The sequence below is a fragment of the Ciconia boyciana genome, chromosome 2 (genome assembly GCF_034638445.1).
Source record: "Ciconia boyciana chromosome 2, ASM3463844v1, whole genome shotgun sequence".
Classification (NCBI taxonomy): domain Eukaryota; kingdom Metazoa; phylum Chordata; class Aves; order Ciconiiformes; family Ciconiidae; genus Ciconia; species Ciconia boyciana.
The window spans coordinates 15,953,454-15,979,164 of record NC_132935.1 but is presented as its reverse complement, the minus strand read 5'-3'; the positions used below and the strand labels follow the sequence as shown (position 1 = coordinate 15,979,164).

Sequence of the window (25,711 nt, the reverse complement as noted above, 5' to 3'; positions counted from 1 at the left end):
CTAACAAACTGAATAAAGCAGAAATAACAACCCGCAGTCCTTCCTGGTGAAATGAAGATTTCAATAACCTGTGTTGCAAACAGCAATAATAAGCAGTCTCTTCTGTTTTGAACCATTAGGAGTGAACGTGCCAGGGGTAGAAATAAGTCTTTAGAGCGATCGCTTAGATTAAAGATTCTTGCGCCGAGCAGGGTGAGGGAGGTGTACTTTCCTCCCAAGCTGAGGAAGCAGAAAGGCAAACAGTGGTTTGACTGTTTCCAGGCAAATCGGGCTGTTTTAATCACTCTCCTTCTCCCGTTCAGTGCGCCTGGGCGAGTGCCTGCGTGCACGTCGGTGTGCGCACGGCTGCGCTTGACCCCGAGCCAGCGAGTGGGAGAGCACGCACCCGCCGCGTGACCAAAGAGCGTATCACAGCATCAAACATGGTGGGGAAAAAGAAAAAAAAGAGAGGGAGGCCCGAAACCCCCAATCTGACCTGCTCAGCAAGTTGCTGTTTGGCATGTTAGTGACGCCACCGGCACTAGGAAAGCAGCTTTCTCTCGCAGTGGGTTTATTGAGAAGATTATTAAAATCTTTTCATTTCAAAACGTTTGGCAGAGACTTCTGTGTAAGTTGGGAGGACGTTTTTGCCCACATCCACTTCCAACAGAGAAAGGAGAGTTTAAGGGGGAAAAAAGCAAAACCCCACCGACTTTCCTGATGGCTGCCAAAAAGGGTCTTGAAAGAGCTTGCCTTGTGAGCGAGAGACACACCAAGAAGTACTCCTTGGCCCTAGACAGGTAACACAGCTCTGTTTCCTTCACTGCCATTGCTTTGTCTTTGAGAGCAATACGAGATCACCGACCGGCTGACGGACCGCTGAAGTCAAAGTACGGGGAGTTTCACAGTGGGTACAGGGACCATCTTTCACTACTTTCAAAATGTTTTGTTTGTTTTTTTTTTCTTTCCAAACTTTCTTATTAAATATTTGATGCATTTACTAGACAGTAGCCTGACGTGTCTGCATCTGTGATGGATTGAACCAATCTACTGTTGAAGCAAGTGTCTCCTGCTATGTATTTTATAAGCTTAGTAGATTTATTGTAGGATGCAAAACCTCATGGATTATGCTGCAATTTTAGGCTGAATTATAATAGTGCTATTGACACCATGTTTGATTCAAGGCTCCTTCATGCTTGAATGTCTAAATAATCTATTTGGTGTGAAAGAAATGTGATGCTGTTAAGGACTTGATCCTGCAAAGCTTTATTCATGTTGATAGCCTATCAGACTTGAAGCTGATACACCTCTCGTGTGCCAGAGGTCCTGTGAGTAAATGCTTGCTTGAGTGAGGAAAGACCCTCTGAAAACATATGCTGTAGCTTGGGTTAAAAAATGAGTATAAATATCTATCACAAAATAGTTTTGCAGTTGAACTTATTTTCATTCTTCCTCTTGACTCAGACCAGCAAGTATTTTTAAAAGAAAATAGCTGCTCAGTTACAGCTTAGCACCTCTTGACATTTCCATTATCTCATTGGTTTTCAGGTTATTTATTGCTTGGCTCCCTTAAAACGTGTGGGACAGAAACTTGGCGTAAACACTGTCAGTTCAAATGGAAATCTGTCTCTCCATGTTCTTATACTGGGGTCACTGCCATCATATTTTAGTCATTTGAGTGTCTGGGTTATTATTTAAATATTATTACAAGGCTCCATAAATATACATGGCACTATCCAAAATTACTTTTGTGGTAATATTTATATTTTAAAAAGATCCCATATAATTCTGCAGTTCATTTTAGTTACTGAAGAATCTCAGAGCTTTTTTGATAGCTTGCAATTTTGTGGGCACAGCGTCAGCGGTTTGGTCCTTTGGCCCTTTGCCAGCTCTGGACACAAGGACATCTCTGGATGAAGCCTTTACACAGTGCGGGAAGGGGTGCCCTGAGACAGGGGTAGCTGTGAGGCTGCCTCTTGGGGAAGCCCTCGGTTTCCCTGCATTACCAGGAACAGGGAATATCGCCAGTGAGAAGAGGGGCAGGGTGCACATCAGGGCCAGTAACCCCCAGCAGCTGATCCTCCCATCTAAGAGCTGGCTCACCTTCTGGAGGATTCGATTTCTTTCTGATAATTATTTCTTAGTTTAGAATTGAAGTTAATTGGGGCAAATCACTGCAACAATTGCAATTGTTGGGCTGATTGCTGCAGATATTCCCAACAGTCCCAGAGCCTGAGGGCCAGTCCCAGGAAGGCTCCATAGCAGAGGTCCTGAGATGGCTGGGTTACGGCAGTGGTAGCACAGCTCCCCAGGAGGAGGAGGGCTTGTCGTCCAGGCATGTGGCTTTTGCGCTGCACCTCCTCTCGGCTTTTCTTGCCAGGTGAAGTTTGATTCACTGCATGACTTAATTACTCCATTTCAGCAATAACCAGGAATGGGGGCTGAGAGCCAGGGTCTCCCTCCCATTCGGAGGAGCTGGCAGCTCAGGGGAAGCCCTTGCCCTGCTCCCCCTTGCAGCCCAGCGACCCGGGGTGCCAGCCCGGGGGCCGGAGCCAGCGTGGCGGCGGGGATGCAGCCTGCTGGGCTCGGGCTTGCACAGACCGGCTGCACGCACAGCTTCAGGTGACTTAAGCCGATCAGTAGCAATAAGCTCATCTTAGCCTTTGGTATAAATGACCACATTTTTCCGTTCCCTGTTTGTAGGCTTAATGAACAGCTCTAATGCTTTCAACAGAATTTATTATGCACACAGATTGCCTGTTTCTTTGCCATCCCCCAGCCTCTTTCTTTTTAATAAATGCCATTATTACAATACACAGGGAACAAAACTGTTTTTATCTTAACCATGTGAGTAGGAAGTCTGAATACAGGCCCCGTTCCCTGAACATAAGGCTGTGGGAGAGAGTGTTCTGTACATGCCAAGCCAGTCTGTAGTCACTAGCGGGTCTGGATGCATTGAAGTCTCCCATGCTGAAGTTGAAATGCTTACAAGGGGGTGGTTTAGCTGAGCTCTGTGAAAATCAGGTCAGCTGTAGGTTTGTAGGATAATTCAGGTTGGAAAGGACCTCAGGAGGTCTCTGGTCCCACCTCCTGCTCAAAGTGGGATCAGCTGAGAGATCAAACAAGGATGCTCAGGGCTTTATCTGGTCTAGTCTCGAAAAAAATCTCTCAGGATGGAGACTGCATGACCTATCTGGGCAATCTGCTGCAATACTGAATTATCCTCACAGCCAATTTTTTCTCCTGTATTCAAGTATTCTGTATTTTTCTTGTATTCAAGTTCAGTCTGAACCTCTCTTGTTTCAGTTTGTGGCCATTGTCCTCATCTTCCCTCCATGCACAGCAATAAAGCTCCATCCTCTCAACAGCCTCCTCAAAAATATTGGCAGGTTGCTGTTAGGTGCCCCTGAAGCCATCTCTTCTCTAGGCTGGACAAGTCCAGTTCCCTCAGGGCAAGCGCTCCAGCCCTCAACCATCCTGGTGGCCCTCTGCTGAACCTGTGCCAGTTTGTTGATCTTTCCTGTGCTGGGGACTCCAAAACTGGACACAATATTCTAGATGCCTCAGAAGTCTGTCGCAGGTGCAGGACTTTGCATTCATTCTTGTTGAATTTCCTAAGTCTCCTGTTGGCCCCTTCCTCCAACCTGTCTATGGCAGCCTTGTGCTCCAATGTATCAGCTGCACCCTTGGCTTAGCATCATCTGCCAACTTGATCAGAGTGCACTCCACCTCCTCCTCCAGGCAATGGACAAAGATATTACACAGACTGGTCCCAGGATAGGACACCACTTCTCACCAGCCTCCAGGAAGGGTATGAACCATAATCGTAACAGAGTCCGAAGCTGAGCACTCAGAACCTCCTGCCTTATGCAAAAATGTTGTCTGCAAGGCATGTCAAGTGAGATTCATATCATCTCTTTTTAACTTAGGTCTGAATTAGGTGTCTAAGATAGTTTTCTATGGTCTTTTCACAATCAATGGTGGTGGTGGGAGAGGATAAATTCTTCAGATGATTAATCATTTGTTATGTTATTTTTTATTTGTTACCACCTATTTAGTGATCTAGATAACCATTTATCAAAGACTAGGGAATGTCTTGACCAAATTCCTGAAGTTTCCATGAATGAAGGCAGGCCAGATGATTTTATTTCTTGCTGACAATAGATCAGTGTAACATTGACCAGAAATATTCAATATCTCACTTCATAAATCAGAGGATTTGCATCAGATTGTACCAGCTATGCTGTGAACTAGATTTTGGCTTGATCCAGCATGGATTTCTGATCATGTTCTTTATATGTCATTATAGTGGGATTTTGAATACCATCACACAAGTGAAACTCAAGGCTTCTAGGCTCAAGCTTTTTGTTTTTATTTTGTCTCTGAGACAAGAGACAAGAAAAAAAAAGGGGGTAATGCTGAAAGCAGGAAAGATGTGTAAAAGCCTTAGGGCTTGTCTTCCTGTAAAAGTTTTTAACACAGGGCACTAACATGACCTGTAGTTATTCCTTTCTATCAGTGAAGCCTTAGGCTTGTAATTCTTGTCTACCAGGCTCCTACCAGTAGGCAAAAAGCTTGAAGTGAGCCTGGGAGATGATTTCTTCAAGTGGAGATTGATTTTCTATAACAAGCTTATAGGGAATATTTTCTTCTTTTTCTGCCTTCCTGCAGGCGATATGAAAACTCTTATGGGATCAAAGAACCCTAATCAAATAAAGGCTTTGCACCACTCCTTGTGCTTTGCAGAAGTCAATGCTTAGGAAGACTTTAGGTGCTTCTTGTGACTTCTGAAGGGTTTTAGTTGTGGGCCCTGTGGTTATATCTCCTTTGTACTGGCTTGCCACCTGGCCCCTGGAGCACGCAGTATCTTAGGGGACTCAGCAAAACCCATCCCATTGTTTTTGCCCTCATGTTAGGTGCTATGAGGACCCTGTAGAAAGGACTGTGACTTCCCAGTACTGGCCATATGCTATCTCCATTATGCCCACTTCAATTGTGCCCACTTCATCTCAGAAAGAAAATTAGAACCGAGGTAGTAAGAGGTATGAAACAGAAATTAAATAACTAGGGCACCAGCTCAGAAAATTGATGGTTTGGGGTATAACAATGATACATAAAATCATGAATGATGTGATGAAGGTAAACAGGGAATGGTCACTCATTATTTTTAACAGTACAAGAACTAATTAAAATATCAGGCAGACAGCTTAAGAGTGACAAAGGATGCATTATTTTTACACAAATCATAATTAAACCGTGGGACTCAACACTTTCAAGTCAGCCAGGTTTGTGCAACCGGGGAGCAGTACCACTCTGGACATGTTCCTTTCTGGTACTTTGTCCTTACTTATTCCCTCATGGTCATGACGGAGTTTGGATACTTGACTACATGCACCTTTGGTCTAACTCCATGCAGCTATTGTTATACTGTTATGCAAAAGGAACTTTATTGATAATACATTTATGCATACATGGCTAGGCCCTCAAAAATGAGACTAAATAAAATAACCATAGGACAAATTCCCATCTACTAGACATCTAAATGTATGCAAATATATAAATATTTGCCTTTGTTTTGTGCCCACAATAAGGAAAAGGAGAATCTGGACAGCCAGGTTATAAACAGGGTCTTAAATGACTTGGAAATATTCAGGACTGGTACATCAGTTGAAATCGGAGTGGTGCCAGCATAAGGGAGGTGACTACGGCTTTGATAAATTTTTCTCTGAAGGCAGTTTCATTATCCTTTCAGGCATGAAAAAATTACTATTTTCCCTTGTGGAGGAGATGATCTCCTGTGGGAAGTGCAGCGATTCCACATTTTGCTCTTTTGACTGGGGATTTCATAATGGTCTAGGAGGATGGCAATTATTCCCATCAGCCTGCAGATCAAGGCACCCAACAGATCAAGTGAAAACAAACAAAAGGAAGTTGTAATCAAAAGCTCTTGCTAATGATTTGTGTGGAATCTGCAATACGTATTAAAATTTTCTCCTTCCCCCCTTCCGGGCATGACTCAGTAGGAGCCTTTCTGCGACATTCCCCCAACTATCTTTTTTACAAAGGAAAGATAATTTGAAATGGAGAAAAGATGATTTTTTAATCTGGGACTCTGCTTGCAGTGTGCTGGTGCAGAGATGTGATGCTCAAAGGCTACATCTTGCTCTAACACACTCAGAAGGGGTTTATGGTTTGACAGAGCTGATCTCTGCACCTTAAGCTTTTGATTTACACATTTATAAAACTGTCTCTTAGATTCTTTTAATTAGTGGCAGGCTGCTCTTGGAAGAAAAAAATAATGGTTATGCACGGGAGCTGGCAGGAGTCTTCCTGACTCATGGGGCCAGATGCTGCTCTGCAAGTTCAAAGAGAGCAGCGAGTGCTCGCCACCTCTGACAACCGGGCTACTTTTATTTAAGTACCCTTTAGACAGAAAAATGTGACAATTGTGGGTTTACGCTGTCTCTGTTTGCTTTTGCATCTGTTCAACAAGATCTGTGAACAGTGCCTTCCTACCCCTCAGTGGTACTCTGAGGTTTTGTTAGCTGATGGAGAGACTTGAAGATTAAAAAAGGGAGGGGGATCACAAAGCGACCTATTTTGTTAACAGCAAGGAATGGATTTGGTGGCTCAGAAATCTGCAGGGATAATTTTGGCATCCCTGCCCTGACAGGCTGTTGAGCTGATCATGACTCATGTCGTTAAGATGATTTTAATGTTCAATGCCAGATGATGAAAATTGAGTTAAAGGGAAATTAATTTTACATGCAAACTATAGAAAAGCATTGGAAGTTAACTCCAGAGAGGGATCACGAGAAAGAAAAACTTGCATGTCCTGATCTCCAGGGGACAGTGAGAGAACTAGAGTATTTTATTCAGCCATCTGGAAGGAATCAATTTGTGGTACCTTCTGAGTCTAATTAATCAGGAAAATATTGTAGATAAGTGACACAGTGCACATGAGGAGCCTGATAAATGTAAAACTAAAGGACTGGAGAAGGACTGGCTAGCAGGTACCCCGGCTGCCAGATGGGCAGCGCATTCCCCAGATGGTCCAGCTCCCATTTATTTGTTGTTGTGAGGAAAATAAAGGAAAACACTGACAGAAGGGCTAAGAAAACTCACTGTCTCCAGGCATCAGGCATTAAATCTGACCAGTTGCTCTTTCACGCACGCTCCTCATGTACAGTGGGAACTCGTGAGCAAACAGAGACCACATGCTAACCTGGCCGGGAAACAAGCTGACTCAGGGGAACATGTTGCATCCTTGGAACTTCTCAATAATATTTACAAAACCAGATCCATGCTGATTATCTACAGTTGCAGGGCTTGACTGCCAAGGTGGGCCAGCTCTTCTCCTTTCACCAGTACCTCCACGGTGCTGATGAACACAATGATGAACACAACGCAGCTCTGTGGCTGCCTTTGCCTCTGGCCCATTGGTGAGGTGCAGGCTGCGGGGCACCTGGCAGGACTTCTGGCCCGCTGAGCAGATACAGCCCTCTCAGGCTGCCCAAAAAGGCAGCTGGAAAAAGCTTATGACTTCAGTGCAATTTTTTTTCTTGACACCAACTGCTGCAGATTGGCTGCCACTGGCATGATTTCTTTCCAGCGAGATTTTAGGCATCTTGACACTTCCATAAACAATGCAGAAATGCTACAGAAAGTTGCCAAGATCCATGTACCTCCCCGAGCACAGGTCTCCTTCACTCAACTGAAGAAACAACTCTTCCTGGTCCCAAAGCAAAGTCCTTAGAATGAGGAAAAGAGGCTGTTATTACTGGGGACAGCTAACCCCACGTCATGCCCCCAGGCTAATTTCAGACTCAGAAACAGCAGTGGAGTTTGCTGCGTTCCCAGACAGGCTTGTGGACTATGGCCCTGCACAAACAGACCTCAAATAGCTGTAACGCATGGTTATATGGATGTTACATATGTGCATCTGGGCAGAATTCGCCTTTTGATGCCACAGTGCGCTCCCAAAAGTCTCAGTACACGGCAGAGGATGTTCTACCAACGGGGCTATCACATTAGGAGCAGCTATGGCAACAAACATTGTATCTGGAGAAACATAATGGTTTTCAGTCGAGCCTCCTAGGACAGGGTTTAGGGTGGGGTTTTTTGCCATTTGGGCTCTTCTCAGTTGAGAGATAAGGAGGAGGGAATGTCCTTGCTTACCAAACCACCCTGGGGCCTCCCCTGGGGGAGTCTCTGGGCTGCTCTAGTGAAAGCACCAGATGTCGTGGTCATCCAGGAGCTCCTGCAGATGCAATGCAATGTGCTTGGCCCTGGACCTCTCTACCCCCATCCCATATTGCCTATGCAGGAGCCCTGAGAAGGACAGCACTGAGGTTCTGTGGCAGAGCAGATTTGGCTGGGAAATCATCCTGTGATGGAGCAATGCTCAAAGAGCCACTTCTGCTGAACTTCTTGCCTTTCTATGAAATCAGTGGCACAAAGGGATCAGCACACTATGGAGAATTGATTTCTTCGATTTTTTAAGTGCCTTAGAAACTTTTGGGCTAATATTTTCTATGCTCAGGCCCTGCTGGAAGATTGGCAGTTTTTGTATGTATGTGGAAATTTGAGATAAAATAGTTCTGCATGCAAAGAGAGAAGTATCTTTAGTGAATTATATTTGAGAAAAAGAAGATTTTTTTTTTAATAGTCTTCCTGACAAAGCTGTTGGGAATAAAAAACTGAAATTTTCCATAGAATTGTCTCCATGCTATGCTGAATTTGGTTACTATTTGCATGAGGTATGACTTTTTGAAAATCACACGGTGTGCATAAAATACACAGCCTAAGAAAGTCACCCTGTGTTTCATAAACTGCTAAATGATGTAGGAGAGCCCAAAGAGCTGGGAAACACAGCCAGAGCAGTCATTTCATGTGCAACTCCCTCCTGCAGAGCCCTGCATGTGTGAGCAAGCCTCTTCTATGAGCTGCTCCACTGTTCCCAACGTTGCTTTTATCCTTCGAAAGCATTAATTACATAGTTTCTGAGACTGCAGGGCTAGACGCCCAAATAACCAGGGTTTTTCTTTTTTAAACTTCTGTTTCTTTCAATCCCGAAGGATGAGCCGGCATCAGAAGAATTTAAATGAAGAGAGGCAGCAGCAGGAAGCAGAAGATACTGAAGCTAATCCAGCGTATCACTGTCACGACTACTCACAGGCCTATGAGAACAGAAAAAGGGAGCAGCATCAAGCCAGGAGGAAGCTCTGTGTAGCATCAGTAATTTGCATCTTCTTCATGACTGCTGAGATTACAGGGGAGTATGTTTACTCAGAGAGCTCGGTGTGGTGCCCAGCACAGCCATACTCATGCCCTTTTGCACCTACTCTGAGTGCAGTGACTCACGGTGCACTGAGGTGAACCCACCTGTGATAAAATAACTCTCTTCCCAGTCTTTAAAAGAATTGTGGGGGGTTTTTTAAGTGAAATTATAAAAATATTTTCATATATTCATTTAAGGGTTGCATCTGGGTAGGAATACAAGGATCAGTTAATGGTTCTAAACTGTTCGCGCAGGTCTTCCTTAAGCTTGGCTAAAAGTGGCTAGCATGTCTTAGCATCATGCCACAAAAGGTTTCTAATAAATTGGGTTACATTTTTTGGAAAAGATTAAAAGATTTTACATGTTTATCCAGGCCAATGAGACCTCAGCACTGAGGAAGGCTGCTAGCAGCAGGATCTGATGTTAAATGCAACAGTCTTTACAAAATCCAGGGAAAGCCAGGGCCAGATTCACCATCTGCTTTTCTTCAGTTAAGTCAATGTGTTTATAACAGGGCACATTTATCTTTTAAACTGGCCTGCTGGTGTGTCTCTGGATCAATGGAAGATTATTCCCCCGTCTAATTAGCATTTGCTTCTTTGTAGGACCCATCCTACAATATCCAACACAAGTTTTTGGCTCGCTCATAGAGCATTAGCTTTCATTTTGTCCCACCGATCTGCTCTCTGCATGGCTTCTGTGATATTTATACCGACCTGATAGTTCCTGGCTCTTTAATTTCCCCTTCTCCGCGGTGAGGTGAGGTAAGGTAAGGCATGAGGAAGCCCACGGGCTTTTGCCACATGTGCCCCAGGGGATGTAACAAAAAATCAGCCAGGAAGGCCTCTGAAATCCATGTTTTCCCTGCTTCAGCATCTCTGGAGCCCCATGAAAATGAAATAGAAAGGCTTTGTCTTCCCCACAGGTGAGAAGTGGAGGCAATGAAAGACCTGCTGCATTTCTGCCTTCTCCCCTGGCTGCCAAACCCAGCAGGGACTTCTCCAACTCTTCCCTCCCACACGCTTCATCTGCGTGAAGCCCCTTTGTTTGTAGGTCACGTGCATTTCCCCATGAAAACCGGTGCATACCACTAATCTCCATGCAGTAATTTCCAGTGCCAGAAGTAATGCATTATTAACAAAACCATATAATCAGTAGGCTTAAGTCTGGTGAATGCGGCAATGCTAGAGGATAATTGGGAGGACAGATGATATGTTAACTAAATGTTTCATTTTGCTTAATGAATCATACAGCTTTTTTGCAGTGACAGCTTAAGTAACAGGCTTGAAGACCATTTTGCTTCAGACCATTAAACTTTGACAAACCAGTTATTAACTGCAGTTACAGACAGCAGTCTATGGAGATTTTTGTAATTATGAACCATACATTTAATTTTTTTAATCGTCAGGCTAGACAGCCTGTGCCTGATGATTGACTATTGAGTGACTGACAGTTTCTACTGCTTTGTGGTATACAAAGCTATAAACATCCATTGTGGCTAATAGTAAGTCATAAAGGCCACTTGTTGGGAGTATTGATACAAAGCAATAAAAGCCTGTAACTATTACACAGGCTTTACTCTTGAAAATAAATAACATGTTCTCCTTCCTTCTCCTCTTAAGGGCAAACAGCTTCCATGGGCATTATTACACTAAATAGAAGACACAAAGCTGCATCACTCTCAAAGAGGTTGAAAAGTTGTGCTTCTTTGAATCCCTAGATCTTTCCCGTGATATTTTTGCTCAAACCATCTGCGCTGGCCCTTACTGCTCTCCCAAAAGGGGCACTGTTGGCTAGGCCTGATACACCACCTGTCTCCGAAAGACAATTATCTTCTGTTCTTCTAATGCAGATCCATCACAATCTCCATCGATTTGGAGATTATCAGTCAAACCAATGACACCCTATGTACAGCCCTAATATAAAAATGCTTTCCAAGGATTTTTAGTGACTAAGGACCAAATGTGGATTTCAAAGTACTTTATTTCCATTTGGGCACTAGAAAGAGAGACAAAACCTGGCATGTGTCATCATGTCAAAAAGGAATATAAAGACTTGACCAGGTTGCTAAGATAAGCAGACTGAGATCTCAGAAACTCTCTCAAGGCATTAGTTATGCCAGCAATACATAAAATAATAATTTGCCAACTTTTTTCAAAGATGGCAGGCTAGAAGCAAGCTTTTGTAATGCTGTCCCACAGAACATGGAAATACGGTATCTAAAATGCAATAGGGTTTTCCAGGCAGCTTGTGCTCTACATATTTATTTGCTGAAAGGTAGCTGATGCCTTGGTTGCTAACATCTGTGCACTGCCAGACAAGCCTGCTTCCCCCTGCTATGCAAAATTGCTTCTCACTTGGGAAACAGCTACCCTGCAAACAGTGAATGTCTAGGAGCTGTGTCATGACCAAAAAGTGTATGTGCATTTACACCTGCTCATGTTCTGGGAAATCCCCTTTCTGCTGAATTTTTCATTTTACTGCAAGGAATGAGATGCCCACAAATTCTGCAGTCATGCCTGCTCCCTTTTGGGAAGCAACTTTCAGGCAGCTGTAAATGGGATGTATAGGGAGGCAACAGAAAAAAATAATATATGCCCTATATGTGCAATATGCATTCTCCTGCAGGGACAAACCATACAGTATTAGGTATTCTAATCTAAAATCTGCATATGGGAGGAAATTAAACAGACAGTCCATCCTGCTGGCATGAAGACTTTCCATCTAAAAGGAAACAAAAGATGTGTCTACATGCCCCTTTGGCAGTGGTATCTTGCCAAAGGTATAAATGAGGCATTTTATGAAGTTTTTCAGGATTCATTGATTCTCATATGGGTTGTGGTCAGGAGAAACAGGTGAGCTGAAATTAATTAAATGACTGAAGAAGGATGGAAATATATTGCCAAACGCAGAAACTAGGTGATTTGGCTCTATTATTTCACATTTCCATTTTTCTACATTTCCACTCTGATGAAAAGATTCCCCTGCTAAAACAAGTTGGCAGGACAGCTTCCTGCCTGTGATCCTTGTCTTCTCCTGCAGCCATCAGCAGCTGGGGTAGTTTAGAGCAATCTTTTAGTTTCTTTGGATTTGCCTTTAGCCCTGAGACATGGTTAGAAGAATTTGGCAAAATAATGATATTTGGCTTTACTGGGTAAAAGAAATGTGGTTTCAGATAACCTAAAATGGCTTGGTTTTTTTTCAGAATTCACATGAAACCAAAACCCCCCCAAAGAAAAATTACATTCGGCCACATTTTTCCAGCTCTAGCAGCAAAATTAAATCATGCATTACAGATGCAAAATGATAGATTAGTCCTGCAAACAGAACATTTTTCTCTATGCACTCACCAAAATGTCTGGTTGTTTGTCACCGCTCTTCTACTGGGACCTTTCCTTTTACTCCTGTTTTAGTTGCCTGTGACAAATAAAAAGTCGGGCATCCAGCCATCCAAAACTCAGGAAGAACATGCATATTTTCCTATAACACCAAAACTCAGGAAGAACATGCATATTTTCTTATAACAAATAGGAAAATAATCCCATAAGCTAAGAGTCTGAATATTTGCACATACATAAAAATATTAGCAATCTGTGAAGAGATAGTGGGAGGATACTGGAAATGTGATCCCTAATACTGCTTTTCACCAGAAATCTGATATTAAAATAGTTACAGTAAAACAGTCCAATACTAGTATAACCACAGCACTAATGTATCACAACTCCTATTGTTCTGAGGACTCTCTCGCTCTGTCAGGCAAAGAAATTCAGCTTATTTCTTTCTATTAATGCATATCTTTCACTGCATGCATGAGGTACAAATGAAACTAACTTTGAAGAGTTTTGAGTCATGTATGATCACTGAAAATGGAATGTTCCCTTTGATTCACAGCAAAGCAGGTCTCGCGTTTGATCTGGTCAACTCCAGCTTCTGGCCAGAGCCATGATATGGACGCGTGTCTCACACAGGTGGGCAGATTGCCGGGAGCCTGGCGGTGATCACTGACGCGGCACACATCCTGGTGGACCTGACAAGCTTCCTGATCAGCCTCTTCTCGCTGTGGCTTGCCTCCAAACCTCCCACCAAGCAGCTAACTTTTGGGTGGCACCGAGCAGGTAGCAAATATGTCACAGTATGTACATGTGGAATGGGAAAGGGAAGTCATCATAGCCAGGGAATGGAAAACATGCCAGTGTCCATCACAGGTCTGCAGATATTGTGGAGTATATGCACACATGCACACAGACATTCATGCAGGTGCTCGCAATAGCTGTTGCCTCCTTTCATGGCAATGATACCATAGCCATCACCACCTTCAGTTGGGCCAGGTCTGCAGCGTTTCAACCTGTAACTTGCAGAAAATAAAATCACCAGGTTTATCACAAAATATAAACACCATGCTTTATGTTAGCTTCTCTCTATCTACTTTTAAGCAAAACTAGATTTCCCTGTCAGTGCACTTTCATTCATTATTTGTCAGTTTTAGACAAAATGGTTATTTTGATAAGCATCTGGAGCCTGGACTGCCACAAAACGTGTGACCCTCACAAAAATATATTCAAAATCATAAGTTGAGTTTCAACTGCTTTCATGAACTGACAGTGGAGGTCTGTGCGAGTGCTTTGCTCTTTCTGGCTGTCTACTGCCTTTCACTTCACTGTGAACTTTCATTTTCCTTGGTATTGTCTCAGTTGTGCTCATAAAGTGCCACATTTACCCATTCAAGTCACATGGCAATTACTAGTCCCACATCCTATTAAAAACATGCTGCACGTTCATACGAACAACCCCGGACCTCGCCTATGGCAGTGCAATAAAAGGTGGCCTTGGGGACTGGATTTATTTGAGCCCAACTCAGAGCCAATAGAGACGAAATTAAATTTTGCTGCCCCAGGGAAAAAATAACTTCTTTTGTCCTCATCACCACTGGTGGCACAAAAATGATTTTGTGGCATTGGCAGGATGAGTCCCAGGAGAGAGGAAGGAGAGGTTTTGCTGGCAGGACCTCGTCGGGGGCTGTCACTGCCTTTCTGAAGTGTGAAGTGACAAGAGGTGTGCAGAAACAAGAGAGGCTATTGGAGGGGGATTATGTCTGCCAGTGCATTGGGGTGAGCCGTGCCTCTCTCCTTCCCTCCAACCTCTGCTCCCCTGACCGAGATAATCTTGTTGGGGGAGGAGGGCTGGTTCCTGGGGCCTTCAAACCATAGGTGTAAAAGAATTGCTCTTTTATCCTTCCTTACCTTTACAACTCCTTTTGCTCCTCCCAAAATTCCCCAAATGATCTTTTTAATCTCTCCAATTTCTCCAAATGCCACATGAACTCAACACTGGCGTGGGCACAAAAGTAGGAGCAGGTAGAACAGGGTTAGGCCACCACATGCATAGGGCTGCCCTGGGCAGCCACTGGATTTGCTATGCCCAGAAAGGGTTTTGGCCCATTCTTTGTGAGCATCAAGGCTGCCAATACACAAGAAGTAACTCTGCTGGCTATAAAGCTCACAAACCTGGAACCAGTACCATGAATCCCTTAAAATCTCTTGCATTTCTGTTATGACTCCTGTTAAAATCAGATTTTTTTAATTCCTAGAAATTCTGGGGGCTTTGATATCTATGATAATCATTTGGATGGTGACTGGTGTGTTGACGTATTTGGCTAGCATGAGGCTGCTACACCCTGATTATGATATTGATGCTACAGTGATGCTCATTACCTCTGCTTGTGCCGTGCTCGCCAACATCCTGTAAGTTACTTTGTTTTCCTCTCCATATAACTTTTGAACCTTGAACCTGCTGCTGTATTTCAATAAAAAACGATAGAGGGATATTGGCCTCAAAAATATTAAGTGTTTATGAGTTTCATGAGAATATGGAAAGGGTTAGAGAAAAGAGATCCTGCTTCTCATTGAAGGCTGCAGTTGCTTTCCTACTTTCTGTTAGCTGCCACACTGGGAAGGGAAATTATAAATGCACAAACTCCAGGAAAAGATTAATCTCTATCTCACTTTTTATTAGATGTCAGAGCATTCAAGAACTCTGTAGAAAATGAGGCCTCATTAATTCCCCTGTTCACTGACTTTCTTGTTTGTATAAAAAATACTGAATCACCTAGGAATTATCTGCTTAGCCACTCTGTATTTTTACCTAATGTGTCTGATTTTACTGTTCAGCATTCAGGAGTGAGAGGATTGATGACGTGTGACATCACTGCTTTCAGAGATGCAATAACCCCACTGAGATTTGCAGATTTACATCTCTTGCAGACTAAGCCTGATTCTGCACCAGACCGGCCACGGGCACAGCCATGGGGCACAAGCCAGGGAACACGTGTTGGCCCCTCCAGAAAAGGCAGCTCTGAGCAATGCCAGTCTGCGGGCAGCCTTTGTGCACGCCATCGGAGATCTATTCCAGAGTATTAGTGTGCTAATTAGCGCTCTTATCATCTTCTTTAAGGTTAGTTTTATTAGATCACTTGCCTTCCTTGCAATTAAGGATAACAGTTATTTTCATAGCATTGTGACACTAGGTACTATGTAAAGATTTTCTCCGTCTTAATGATATACATTGTAATTTAGTCAAAGACAATTATACTTATTCTTGGGAACTGAAATGACTGTTGAGAGTGTAACACTTGCTTCTTGGTGTTTCAACTGCAAGGAGGATACTTCGGTGTCTCTCCCTTTCTTCGTCTGTAGCGCCTTCATTCCCTGTGCTGAGGCTCCCTATCTGGCAAAGGAGGTCAGCACTCATTCTGTACGAGATTAATGGAATATATTATTCTTTGAGATTAACTCATTAAAAATGGTAATAACCAACAATAATGAAATTAACAAAGTGATGTGTTCGTATTTTTCTAGCCAGAATACAAAATAGCTGACCCAATCTGCACATTTGTGTTTTCCATCTTTGTTTTGGCAACCACCATCACCATTTTAAGGGATATTTTGATTGTGTTAATGGAAGGTAGGACCTGATTCCAGAATCAATAGTTATATATTTTGGTTTTTTTCTCTCTCTTTCTCCATAACACTTATACTTGCTGACAAAAGTATAATAGCACACTTCTGTATCAGTTTCCAATATTCTCATAATTCTGATCATACTTTAAACCTAATTACAATTTTAATCAAAACTGTTTTCTAACATTGCACTAGAAGATTTATACATATGCCAGTTTTCATAAAAATCTGTGTACTGGCGTTTTGCTAATGAACTCCCTACGTGTTCCTAAAACTGAGTTGCTTTTGTTTGTCGCATGTGTAGCATTGCTTTTTATCACCCATTTGGCATATGAGATGTCTACTCACTTTGTTCATTGTGTAATCCCTTTACCCATGTGAAATACAAGTCTTTGCCAAAAAAAAACCAAAGAAAAGAAAAACTGTGCTTTGAACTGTGTCTGTGAAATAAGCTGAGTGCAAGAGGCAGAAGTTGAAAAGATTTTTAGTTATGCCAGTCCAGAAAAGCAAGCTGATGGAGCTTTCCAGTCGTGTTCAGGTGCAAGGGAACAGACAATTCTCAGCACATCATCAGCAAGAAGAACTAGGCTTAGCAATATTTAATCCTGTCAGCTATGGGCCTGAACATTTGATTTGCAAGGCCAAATGACTTGAGCAGTCACAGATGCATGTTTTTGCCTTCCTTACACTGAATAATATAATGCAACCTCTTTCTCAGCTATGCAGACATAAGGATTAAAGGGAAAAGTAGCTCTAACAGTTTAGGTTTTGAATGGATATGAGTTACTCAGTGTGACTGTCTCCGTGGCTATTTACTTCTCTCTTTCACTTTGCACCTGCTTCTGTTTCAAGAAAGAAAATTTCCAATATAGTTTTACAGTAAAGCTTCATTCTAGGGTTGGTTTGCTTTCAGTGATTGTGAGATAGAGACACACTTGTGTAGAAGTGTACCTAGACAGAGTGCAGCAGCTGGCTGTATCTTGGGTGCCAAAAAATCAGAGGATCTCTTGATGACTGAAAAAAATCAAACTACTAGGAAGGCCTGGCAGCCCCTGACACTCAGGGGTCTCTTTCTCAGAGCAGTGATTCCCAGCTTCTGTAAGCAGTGCTGACATGCCAAAATTGGCAATGCTCTGTTCCCTTCCGCAGCAAGCCCCTTTACGCTGTCCTTCTGGGGAGGTCTCTGAAGCCAGACTCCTACCTTTGAAGCAGTACATTCTGCCCAGAATTTTCTAAAGAGAAATTGGATGTTGGAGCTGGTATTGGAAGTGGCTTTTACCCCATGCATCCAGTCTGTCCTGGGGTGTCAGCTCCACAGCCCCTGAGACTGACTCTGTCATGCAGGCACTGACTATCCATGGTTTTCTCTAAAGAGCATGTGCATGTCAGCATCATATTCTACTAAGTCAGTACTCCGTATAGCATGCCATTCTTGTAATAAATGGATAGGAGAAAGCATAACAATACTGAGGTAATTAATGATTACAAATAATTATCAGTTATGGTATGAAACACAAAATTAACTAATACTGTGCTTATCAGTATTATACTTCCTAATTGGTGGCATTAAAAATATTCTTCAGTTTACTGATCCAAGTGAAGCACGATGAGCATTGCTGTTCATGTGGGCATAGAGGTGCATTGCCAAACTCCCAGGTCTCACTCCAGGGAAGATCTGTAGTTAAATTCCTTGGTCAAATTTGGATTTAGATTAAACTCTGAATTTCATTTTGCAACGCACCCTATCACAATTGTCCTCACTCTGAATGAGGGTCGTCATAATCATCATCATCATTTCTAAGAAGGCTCATCTAGGAAAACAATCTCTGACCTACTCAATAACTAGACCTGGGATCTAATCTCATCTAAGATTCCTGAGTCAAACCATTTTTATTTTTATGTTTGTCTTTCCCTCTGTGCTAAACAGATGCTTCTCTATTGTGTAAATGTATTGAGGACAGAAGCCCTCAGAGGTGCTCAGGTGATGCCATAAAATCTGCACTCACAGAAGATGTTGGTGCAAAACTAGGACATGATCTGGCTAAACATCTCACTTCCTTATGTAAACTGGACCCTCAGAGCATCTCCTAAGACATGCATGAGTCTCATTCTTCCATGGAGAAGTACAAAACAAGGGATAGGATTAAATTTTACAGTGAACTCTGAAATAGGCAGGCTTTCCAAAGCATTGAGTATAAAAGCATTTTTATAAAAATTATACAGCTAACTGAATAAAGGTTCATGATGCATTTTCCTCTAATGATCATCATTCCTATCTCTTCAAAATATTTTTTTCCCACCACTTTCTCCTTTTAAGGAACATCAAAAGGATTTGTTTATGATGCCGTGAAAGCAAGAATTTTAGCAGTTGAGAAAGTGGAGTCTGTTCACAACCTTCATCTTTGGTCTCTGACAATGAATCAAACTATTCTATCTGCTCATGTTGCTACAGGTCAGTAAATTTCTGTAAACAGGGAGTAAGTATTCAGCTGCTGCCTAGTAAAGGTCAGTCTCTCCTGATTGGGATACAACTGACTGTATATCTGTTGCTTGTTAAAACAAATGTCATCATTTTGTTAGAAAAATAACAACAACAACAACAAAAGCTCTCAAATTCTCCTCCCAGAAATCTTGCCAAAACAACAGGGACCTGTACTTAGCCCCAAACTTGAAAACTGCAGAGGTTGTGGAGCAAGGAAGTAAACTATAAGATATTTTAAATAAATTAGAAGAATTAGACCCAGGCTGGATTTTTCTCACAATATCAAATAGATTTTGGAGTGGATTTGTCAATGCAAATTCCCAATGCATCTCCGTCTGTAAAACAATCTTTGAAATATAGCTTGGAGTGTAGAGGTAACTCCAGGGGAACAGTTCATCTTTAAAAATATTTTTTTAAAATGTAGTCTTTATCCCTGCTGACAAATTGTCCACTACCCAGATCAATTTGCTTGTTTATCTGTTTGCTTTGTACATGTTAAGGTTTATTTAAGAAAAAAATTCCACCTGCATTTGGCTAAGAACGGGTTCAGAGACAAAGTCCCCCATGGAGTCCCCGCTTCCCAAAAAGAGTGGGTCTATCAGCCACCTGAATCACTTGGCACTGTTGCTACTCCTTGACTGGATGAACTAATCTTTATTAAGTATTCCTGCTTTCCTCCAGTCTTCTGCCAAACTGAATTTCTTTGGTGATTACTCTTAGCTCAGGTCTTGCCAAAATTGCATATTCCGACCACATTTGAATGAACAAACTTTTGCTGACATGCAGGTTCCTGAAAGGAGGATAAAAAGGACAAGAAATACTTCTCAAAACAAACTTCTTGCTGGAATTTTGCAAATAGTTTCTGTCAGTAAACACTTACTCTTCTTTAAAGTATTATATTATATGCATTTTGATTATTTTCTGCTTGCTATCTATAGCAGATGCAGCGGACAGCCAGAAGATTTTGAGAGATATTACTGAAGCCCTGTTTGAGCACTACAGCTTCCACTCCATCACCATTCAGATTGAACTGGGAGAAGATCAGAAACGAGACTGTGTCTTCTGTCAAGAGCCCAGGGATTAAAGGGAGCAGTATGCTATGCAAAATAACTATCACCCCTCTCACAGGTCAATGGAGACTATATGTGCTGGTTGTATGTAAATGATTAACAACAAATGGTAATTAACTGAACTAAAAAGCCCTGCTACTGCAAGCAGTGCATGGACCTTTATTTGTTGGTACCATCTACCAGGAGAGAACATGTATTAGGTCCATCCATCAGCTAGATTACCTGTCCATCAGTGGTTACTTTCAATTACAAGCAAAAGTACCTAAATTATTCTTGACTAGAGCAGCAGATTGGTACTAAAGAAACATTTAAGAGTGCCTGTTTGTAATCACAGGTAACAAAAAACTAATCAACCTTCAAATTACCAGCAGACCAATTATCACAAAATGTAATGAAATGTAAGTTTGGTGTCAGCAAAGCTCAACACTTACGCAGGATAAAAGAGAAAATTTAAATTATCACAAGTGATGAAGAGATCTGGGAAATAAAGCGATGGTGGCATGTGCTTTCCCTGCCTTTTGGCAGACACTCTTCCTCCTGCATATTAAGGGAAGTATCAGATGTGCACCACGTTCTGCAGAGTAGATCACAAGAGGTTTCGCTCCATTCACATCTGGCAAATAGCTCTTTGGTTTTTAGCTAGCCCTATCTATTTTTCAGGTAGCCAGCCCTCAGACAAACTCTCTTCTGCCAGACAAGGGCAGTATTCTCTACTATCAAGACAACCCATAACTTATATCACACTGCATCATGATAAGTTGTGATGGAACATTTGTAGTGGATTTTTGGGTGTCCATGTCACAAGGTACCACTGGGTCGTGACAATAAAACAGACCAGGTGCTCCTAGAAAAGGAAAAAATAAACAGGACAAGGAAAGACTGTGGGCCAGTGTGAACATCACATCTAGCGTCCTTCATAGTATGGCCTGTGGGGTGTTACCCAGTAATGCTACATCCCTGGAGTTATATCAGATAATTAAAAAACCCTTTGGCATATCACACCACCATTCACTGTACAGGGAAGGGATGTGCCTCTCCTTCAGGCAGCTAATTCCCAGATTCCTTAACAGGATGTGCTAAATCTTCCTCTTCTGCATACCTCACAATGGTTACTGCAGAACTGGGAACAAAGAGTCAGGTTTTGCTGCAGTGCCTCTATTTTTGTCCAATCAATGGAATTAAACTCTCACCTGTTAGCAAAAACAAAGGTTGCACTTCAAAATGCATGCTCAGCTGCTTCTTCACAAAACAACTGCAATTCTGCCCTTGCCCATAATAGTGCAGCTTCACTTTCCACACAGAACTAGACGTAATGTTTTCCCACTCCACAATCCTCACTCCCACAGCTGCAGGGCTCATTTTATTAACAGGTTTGTTAGAACAGAATAAAGTATGCGATACTTCGTGGTACTGAGTGTCTAGGCTGACAGCTGGAAAGACCATTGTGTTATTAAGGTATAAAGAGGCCTTGCTTTTTAGGGAATTCAGTTTTATTTGCAACAGGTTCACATTAGTTTTCTACTTTATCATCCTAAGGAGATTAGAATTTATTATTAGGGGCTTTTGGCTATGGATAATACGTAACTATGTGATGACAGATTGATGTATTAAGCTGTCATTTGTTACCTGGTAGGGGGAACAAGAAATTATTCTGCTTTGTGGAGGCATCCCAGAAGACCTTAGTCAGGTAAACCTCCCACTGAAATCAGATAAGGTATTAAAACACAACACCCGCTAAGAATTTCTTGAGTATCTCATTATTTACTGGCTTGAAAGAACTGAGAACATAGCAGTGGTATTCAGTACAGTGATAAAGACAGTTCTTGCCCTTTACAGCTGAAACTCCAGAAGATAAGACACAGATAAATCAAAGCACAGTAAGAAACCCTAAATGAAGAAATTAACTTGTATTTTGGCCAGTTTCTCTGCTGCTATAATTTAGCATAGTTGCCTCTTACCAAAGGCAACTCAGCTGTGCTTGTTAAGTAACCTTAGCATCCTCTTCATTAGTTGGGGAGGACAAGTTAATAGTGTGGCCTTCATATGAAAAAAATGTCTTTCAAAATGTTTTGAATAAGATGAGGACACAGACCTGTATATAATAGGGAATTCTGGGGAGCAGTTTTATGGTCAAGGGCAACGTAAAAGATGATGAGTGGGTGAGAGAAGCATCCATACAGGGGACAGATTCAGTTCTGAGATTTAGGCTGAGGGGGAGATAAAGACCAGAAGTTGAAGAGCAAGCTTCCAAGTTGATCTTGGAAAAAATTTAAACAGACAAGTGACGTGGTCCACCAAGAAAGCTACGCTGAGTAGCACAGCTGTGGAAAAGCTGGATGGAAGCAACACAAGAGGGGCTGGAAAAAAGAAGATTCAGCAGGCAGGACCAGGACTGATGAGGCTATTGTCCAGATGAATTGAAAGGATGGGGAAGTCTTTCATTACGTTTTGGAAAAAGGAGCAGTGAAATACAGACATGAGGAAAGAAGGAGTTAATCCAAAATAATGATCCTTAATGAAAGGGAGTGGGGCAAAGTTGTAAAAAAGAAGGTTTAAGAAGGAAGTGAGGTAGCAGCTGCCATCCACAGTAATCCAGATGATCCATCAGACCCTCAGAATGGCAGCCTGGGTATGTGAGTAGTAAAGGTCAGGGCAGGAATGGGGATGAAAAGAAGAAATTTGGGTTTGTTAGCAGCAGTAGACCTTGTATTTCAGGCAAAAGAATTTAACCATGTATCTTTAGCAAAAGCTGGAGACAGTGCAATCATTTCTACTTTCTGTTGTGGAATTTACTCTAGCAGACCACTGTAGCAAAAGTAACGCAATGGCTTACGAAAACCTAAGGAAATTTTACCTAAATATCATAGATTGAAGATGAATTTAGAGCAAATATTTACCTGTAGTTATGAATATTGCTATATGGAGCTGAATCTTCAATGCTCCCACTATGTATATGAATGTAAAGTGTATATTTGTTCTTCATCCCTGTCTAGTCTGATCCTGAGGGATATTATCTTGGTACAAGGTTGTTTGCAGAATACTGTCTGACTGGCTGCGGAGGATTTCTGCAGAAATGCTACTGCGATATACAGAGGCCAGGGCTGAGAAATTCAGAGACAATTTCTAGATTTCTCTGCTTTTATTAATGTTACATTCTTTTGATTGTCTGCAGAATAACTATATGAAAATTGACAAAAATTTGCTATCTCTAAATCATTCTTGGAACTACTGTGAAACAGAAAAGTATTTGTCATGTAAGTGGTCTGTTTTCCACATCTGACTGTTTTTTGGTAGAGTTCAGTTCACATGGGCAAGTACATGGCTTTACTGAAATTTTATGTACATAAGTATATTCATCTTCCTCTAAATTTTAATGTAGTAATTTTGTAGCTTGTAAATTATATAGTTCTCCATTCCCCAAAAAGCACTCTCTCTTTTTCACTTTCCACAACCAAAATCTAACACATTGAACAGAGCCTGAGGATAAGGAGTTTGTAGAAGCTCAAGACTTTTTGGAGTAGAAACCATGAAACGGGCAAATGCAAAGATAAACTTTCCTCATTCAGCACTGACAAAGGGCCTAAGTGCCAATATTATGCTGAGATGACCATCAAACGATGACAGAAATATTTATAATTATTCAAACTGGAAACAGTTACGGCACAAATCCATCATTAGCAATGGAATAGTCCCTTACTGTAACTATAGTCATAGACATCATCTTGTGTTCTCCTGTCTGAAATGTGAAGTGATTATGAGAATTGGATATGCAATCGAGGATTATATCGCCCACTTTGTGTAAGATATCATGACAGTAATTCGGCATCTCCAGAGGAAGGCCAAACAAGATGTCCCAGTCCTGTCCATGGCAGCAAATGGTGACCTAACCAGCAAGGACTGTGTAGGTCTGCAATATCATTCTTACCAATGTCAAGAGGTTATATCAAACAATTTTGGCTCTGAGCATTTTCTCCTCTGTTGTAAAAGCTAGCGTGCTCCAACAAAGCTTCCTCAGTGCCTTCCCCTCAGCCCTGGCAGATGTGCTCTCCTTCCTTTTTCATCCCCTTTGACTGTTGTCCCCTTCTAGTCTCTGCTCTTCTGTTTTTCCCCATTTGTCTTTTTTCAGCAATGCCTCAACTGGCCACCTATTCAAATTTCAATGCCAGCATGATATTTATCACATATCTTTCTTCTTACAGCCCTTCCCATTCCTCTTCAACCTGTGTGTTTAGATAAAAGCTCCTCAGAAAGAAACTGCCTTTGTTCCATGTTTGTTGAAAACATGGTATAATGAACCATCTTTTTTTGTTTGACTCTATTGTAAGCACAATAATAAGAGGGACTTAATAAAAACAAAGAACAACAGCCATTCCAGACATCACATATTGGCCTATATCAAGCACTGCTATATATTTACATTGTATTAAAGTTATTTAGAACTTTCACAGCCAAAAAATTATCTGAGCTGGCTCCAGCTTAAGGTACTCTTTCATATTCTCAAGGCTGCTGATAATCTCTTTCAGCTAAGAAAAACAAAATCCTTTCCCACCTGAGTACACACAGTTTAAGCAAGAAAGGAATTAGAGACATCCAGTTGCTTAACTGCCTCCTTTGTCTTCTCTTCTCTCTGCTTGGACTTTGTGTCACAGTCAGTGCCTAGCAAGAATGCACTGCAGCAGCTTTGGAGAGCAGCCCAGCGAGAACAGTGGCTGGAATGGAAGCAGGACAGAGGGGTTTTTTACATGGTTACTAGTGCACATTCAGAATTTTCCATCCCAGGTGTTACGCTGATGAGAAACATATCTACTTTTCACTACAATCTTGGGGTTTGACTTCTGATTAAAAAAAACCAGGATGAAAATAAATGAATGCACAGAAGTTAGAAGGGTTGTATTGTGAAACATTCCTGGTGGCATCAAAGGCATTTTACCCCATGGCTTGCACTCTTCTCTAACAGCAGGGCCCTGTAGCTTTGCCTCCCAAACTGCACTGCTGAATGCTCTGCCATGAAGTGCTCTCTCTCCTTACCACACCATAGAAACTGTCATGGCATGCAATGAAATGTGTCCTGCTGTGACACATGCCGTATGACTCCTTGCATGCTATAGCTAAGAGCTTCTCAGCTATGAGGACTCCTCCTGAATTGCATGGACAGAACGATCATCCAGGCTTTGGTGAAGCACTGACATCTTTTTTCCTGCTGTGTAGTTATATTCTGTACTAATTTTCTTCTTGGAGACTGAAGCTGACTGGAACAATTCATGTAGCTTCTGTCTAAATGAGAAAGATCAGGAATTCATTAATCATGGCACAACCTGCTAATCCACAAAGAGGCACAAGGCACTCTGGGCCAGCTCCTGGTCTAGGCAGTAATTCTGATGTCAAAATGCTTGGAACCGGTGGGCTTCCCAGAGCATTGTGCAACCTGGATCTTTAACTTTTGGCTCCTGCCCTGCTTTCTCATTTGCTGACAGGCAAGCGTTAGAAGTGCTTTGAAGGATGTGCTTTGCTTTGAAGGATGTGGTGTGCTTTGAAGGAGCAGCAGAAACTGCTGATGAGCTTATGAGGACGCCACATCCAGCCCTCCTCTGCCATAGAGGCGGTTTTTGCAAAAGCAGATCCTTTGTAGGAAGCAAGAAAAAATGATAAGGGCATAAATGGGAAATCCTGTGGGCTTCAATGTTATCACAGTGCCAAGCATCTGGGAAATGGCTGGGAATGAGCTGCAGAGCTGTACTCTGCCTGCAAAGGGGTGCATTCTCCCTCAATATGCATGAGCAGCAGTAACAATTCCACAGGAGTGCTAACGGGAGAAGAGTGTGAATGTGAAATGAAATTTAACAACTCCCTCTGCCCTTTAAACTACACTTACAGAATTAAATGCAGAATCAGGGATCATAAAAAAAATATTCTCTTAAAAAGAATAGAGTTTCGACTTTCTCTG

The 25,711-nt window shown here is 42.0% G+C and overlaps 1 protein-coding gene across 1 annotated transcript; it reads left to right on the top strand.

Moving 5' to 3' along the window:
• The first annotated feature begins 699 nt into the window (after positions 1-699).
• SLC30A8 (solute carrier family 30 member 8) lies at positions 700-19,781 on the top strand. The gene is made up of 8 exons (XM_072851167.1): positions 700-779; positions 9,057-9,261; positions 13,236-13,374; positions 14,847-15,000; positions 15,520-15,709; positions 16,114-16,219; positions 18,533-18,667; positions 19,636-19,781. Exons 1-8 carry the CDS (start codon positions 700-702, stop codon positions 19,779-19,781), a joined length of 1,155 nt encoding a protein of 384 aa, XP_072707268.1.
• The last annotated feature ends 5,930 nt before the right edge of the window (positions 19,782-25,711 follow it).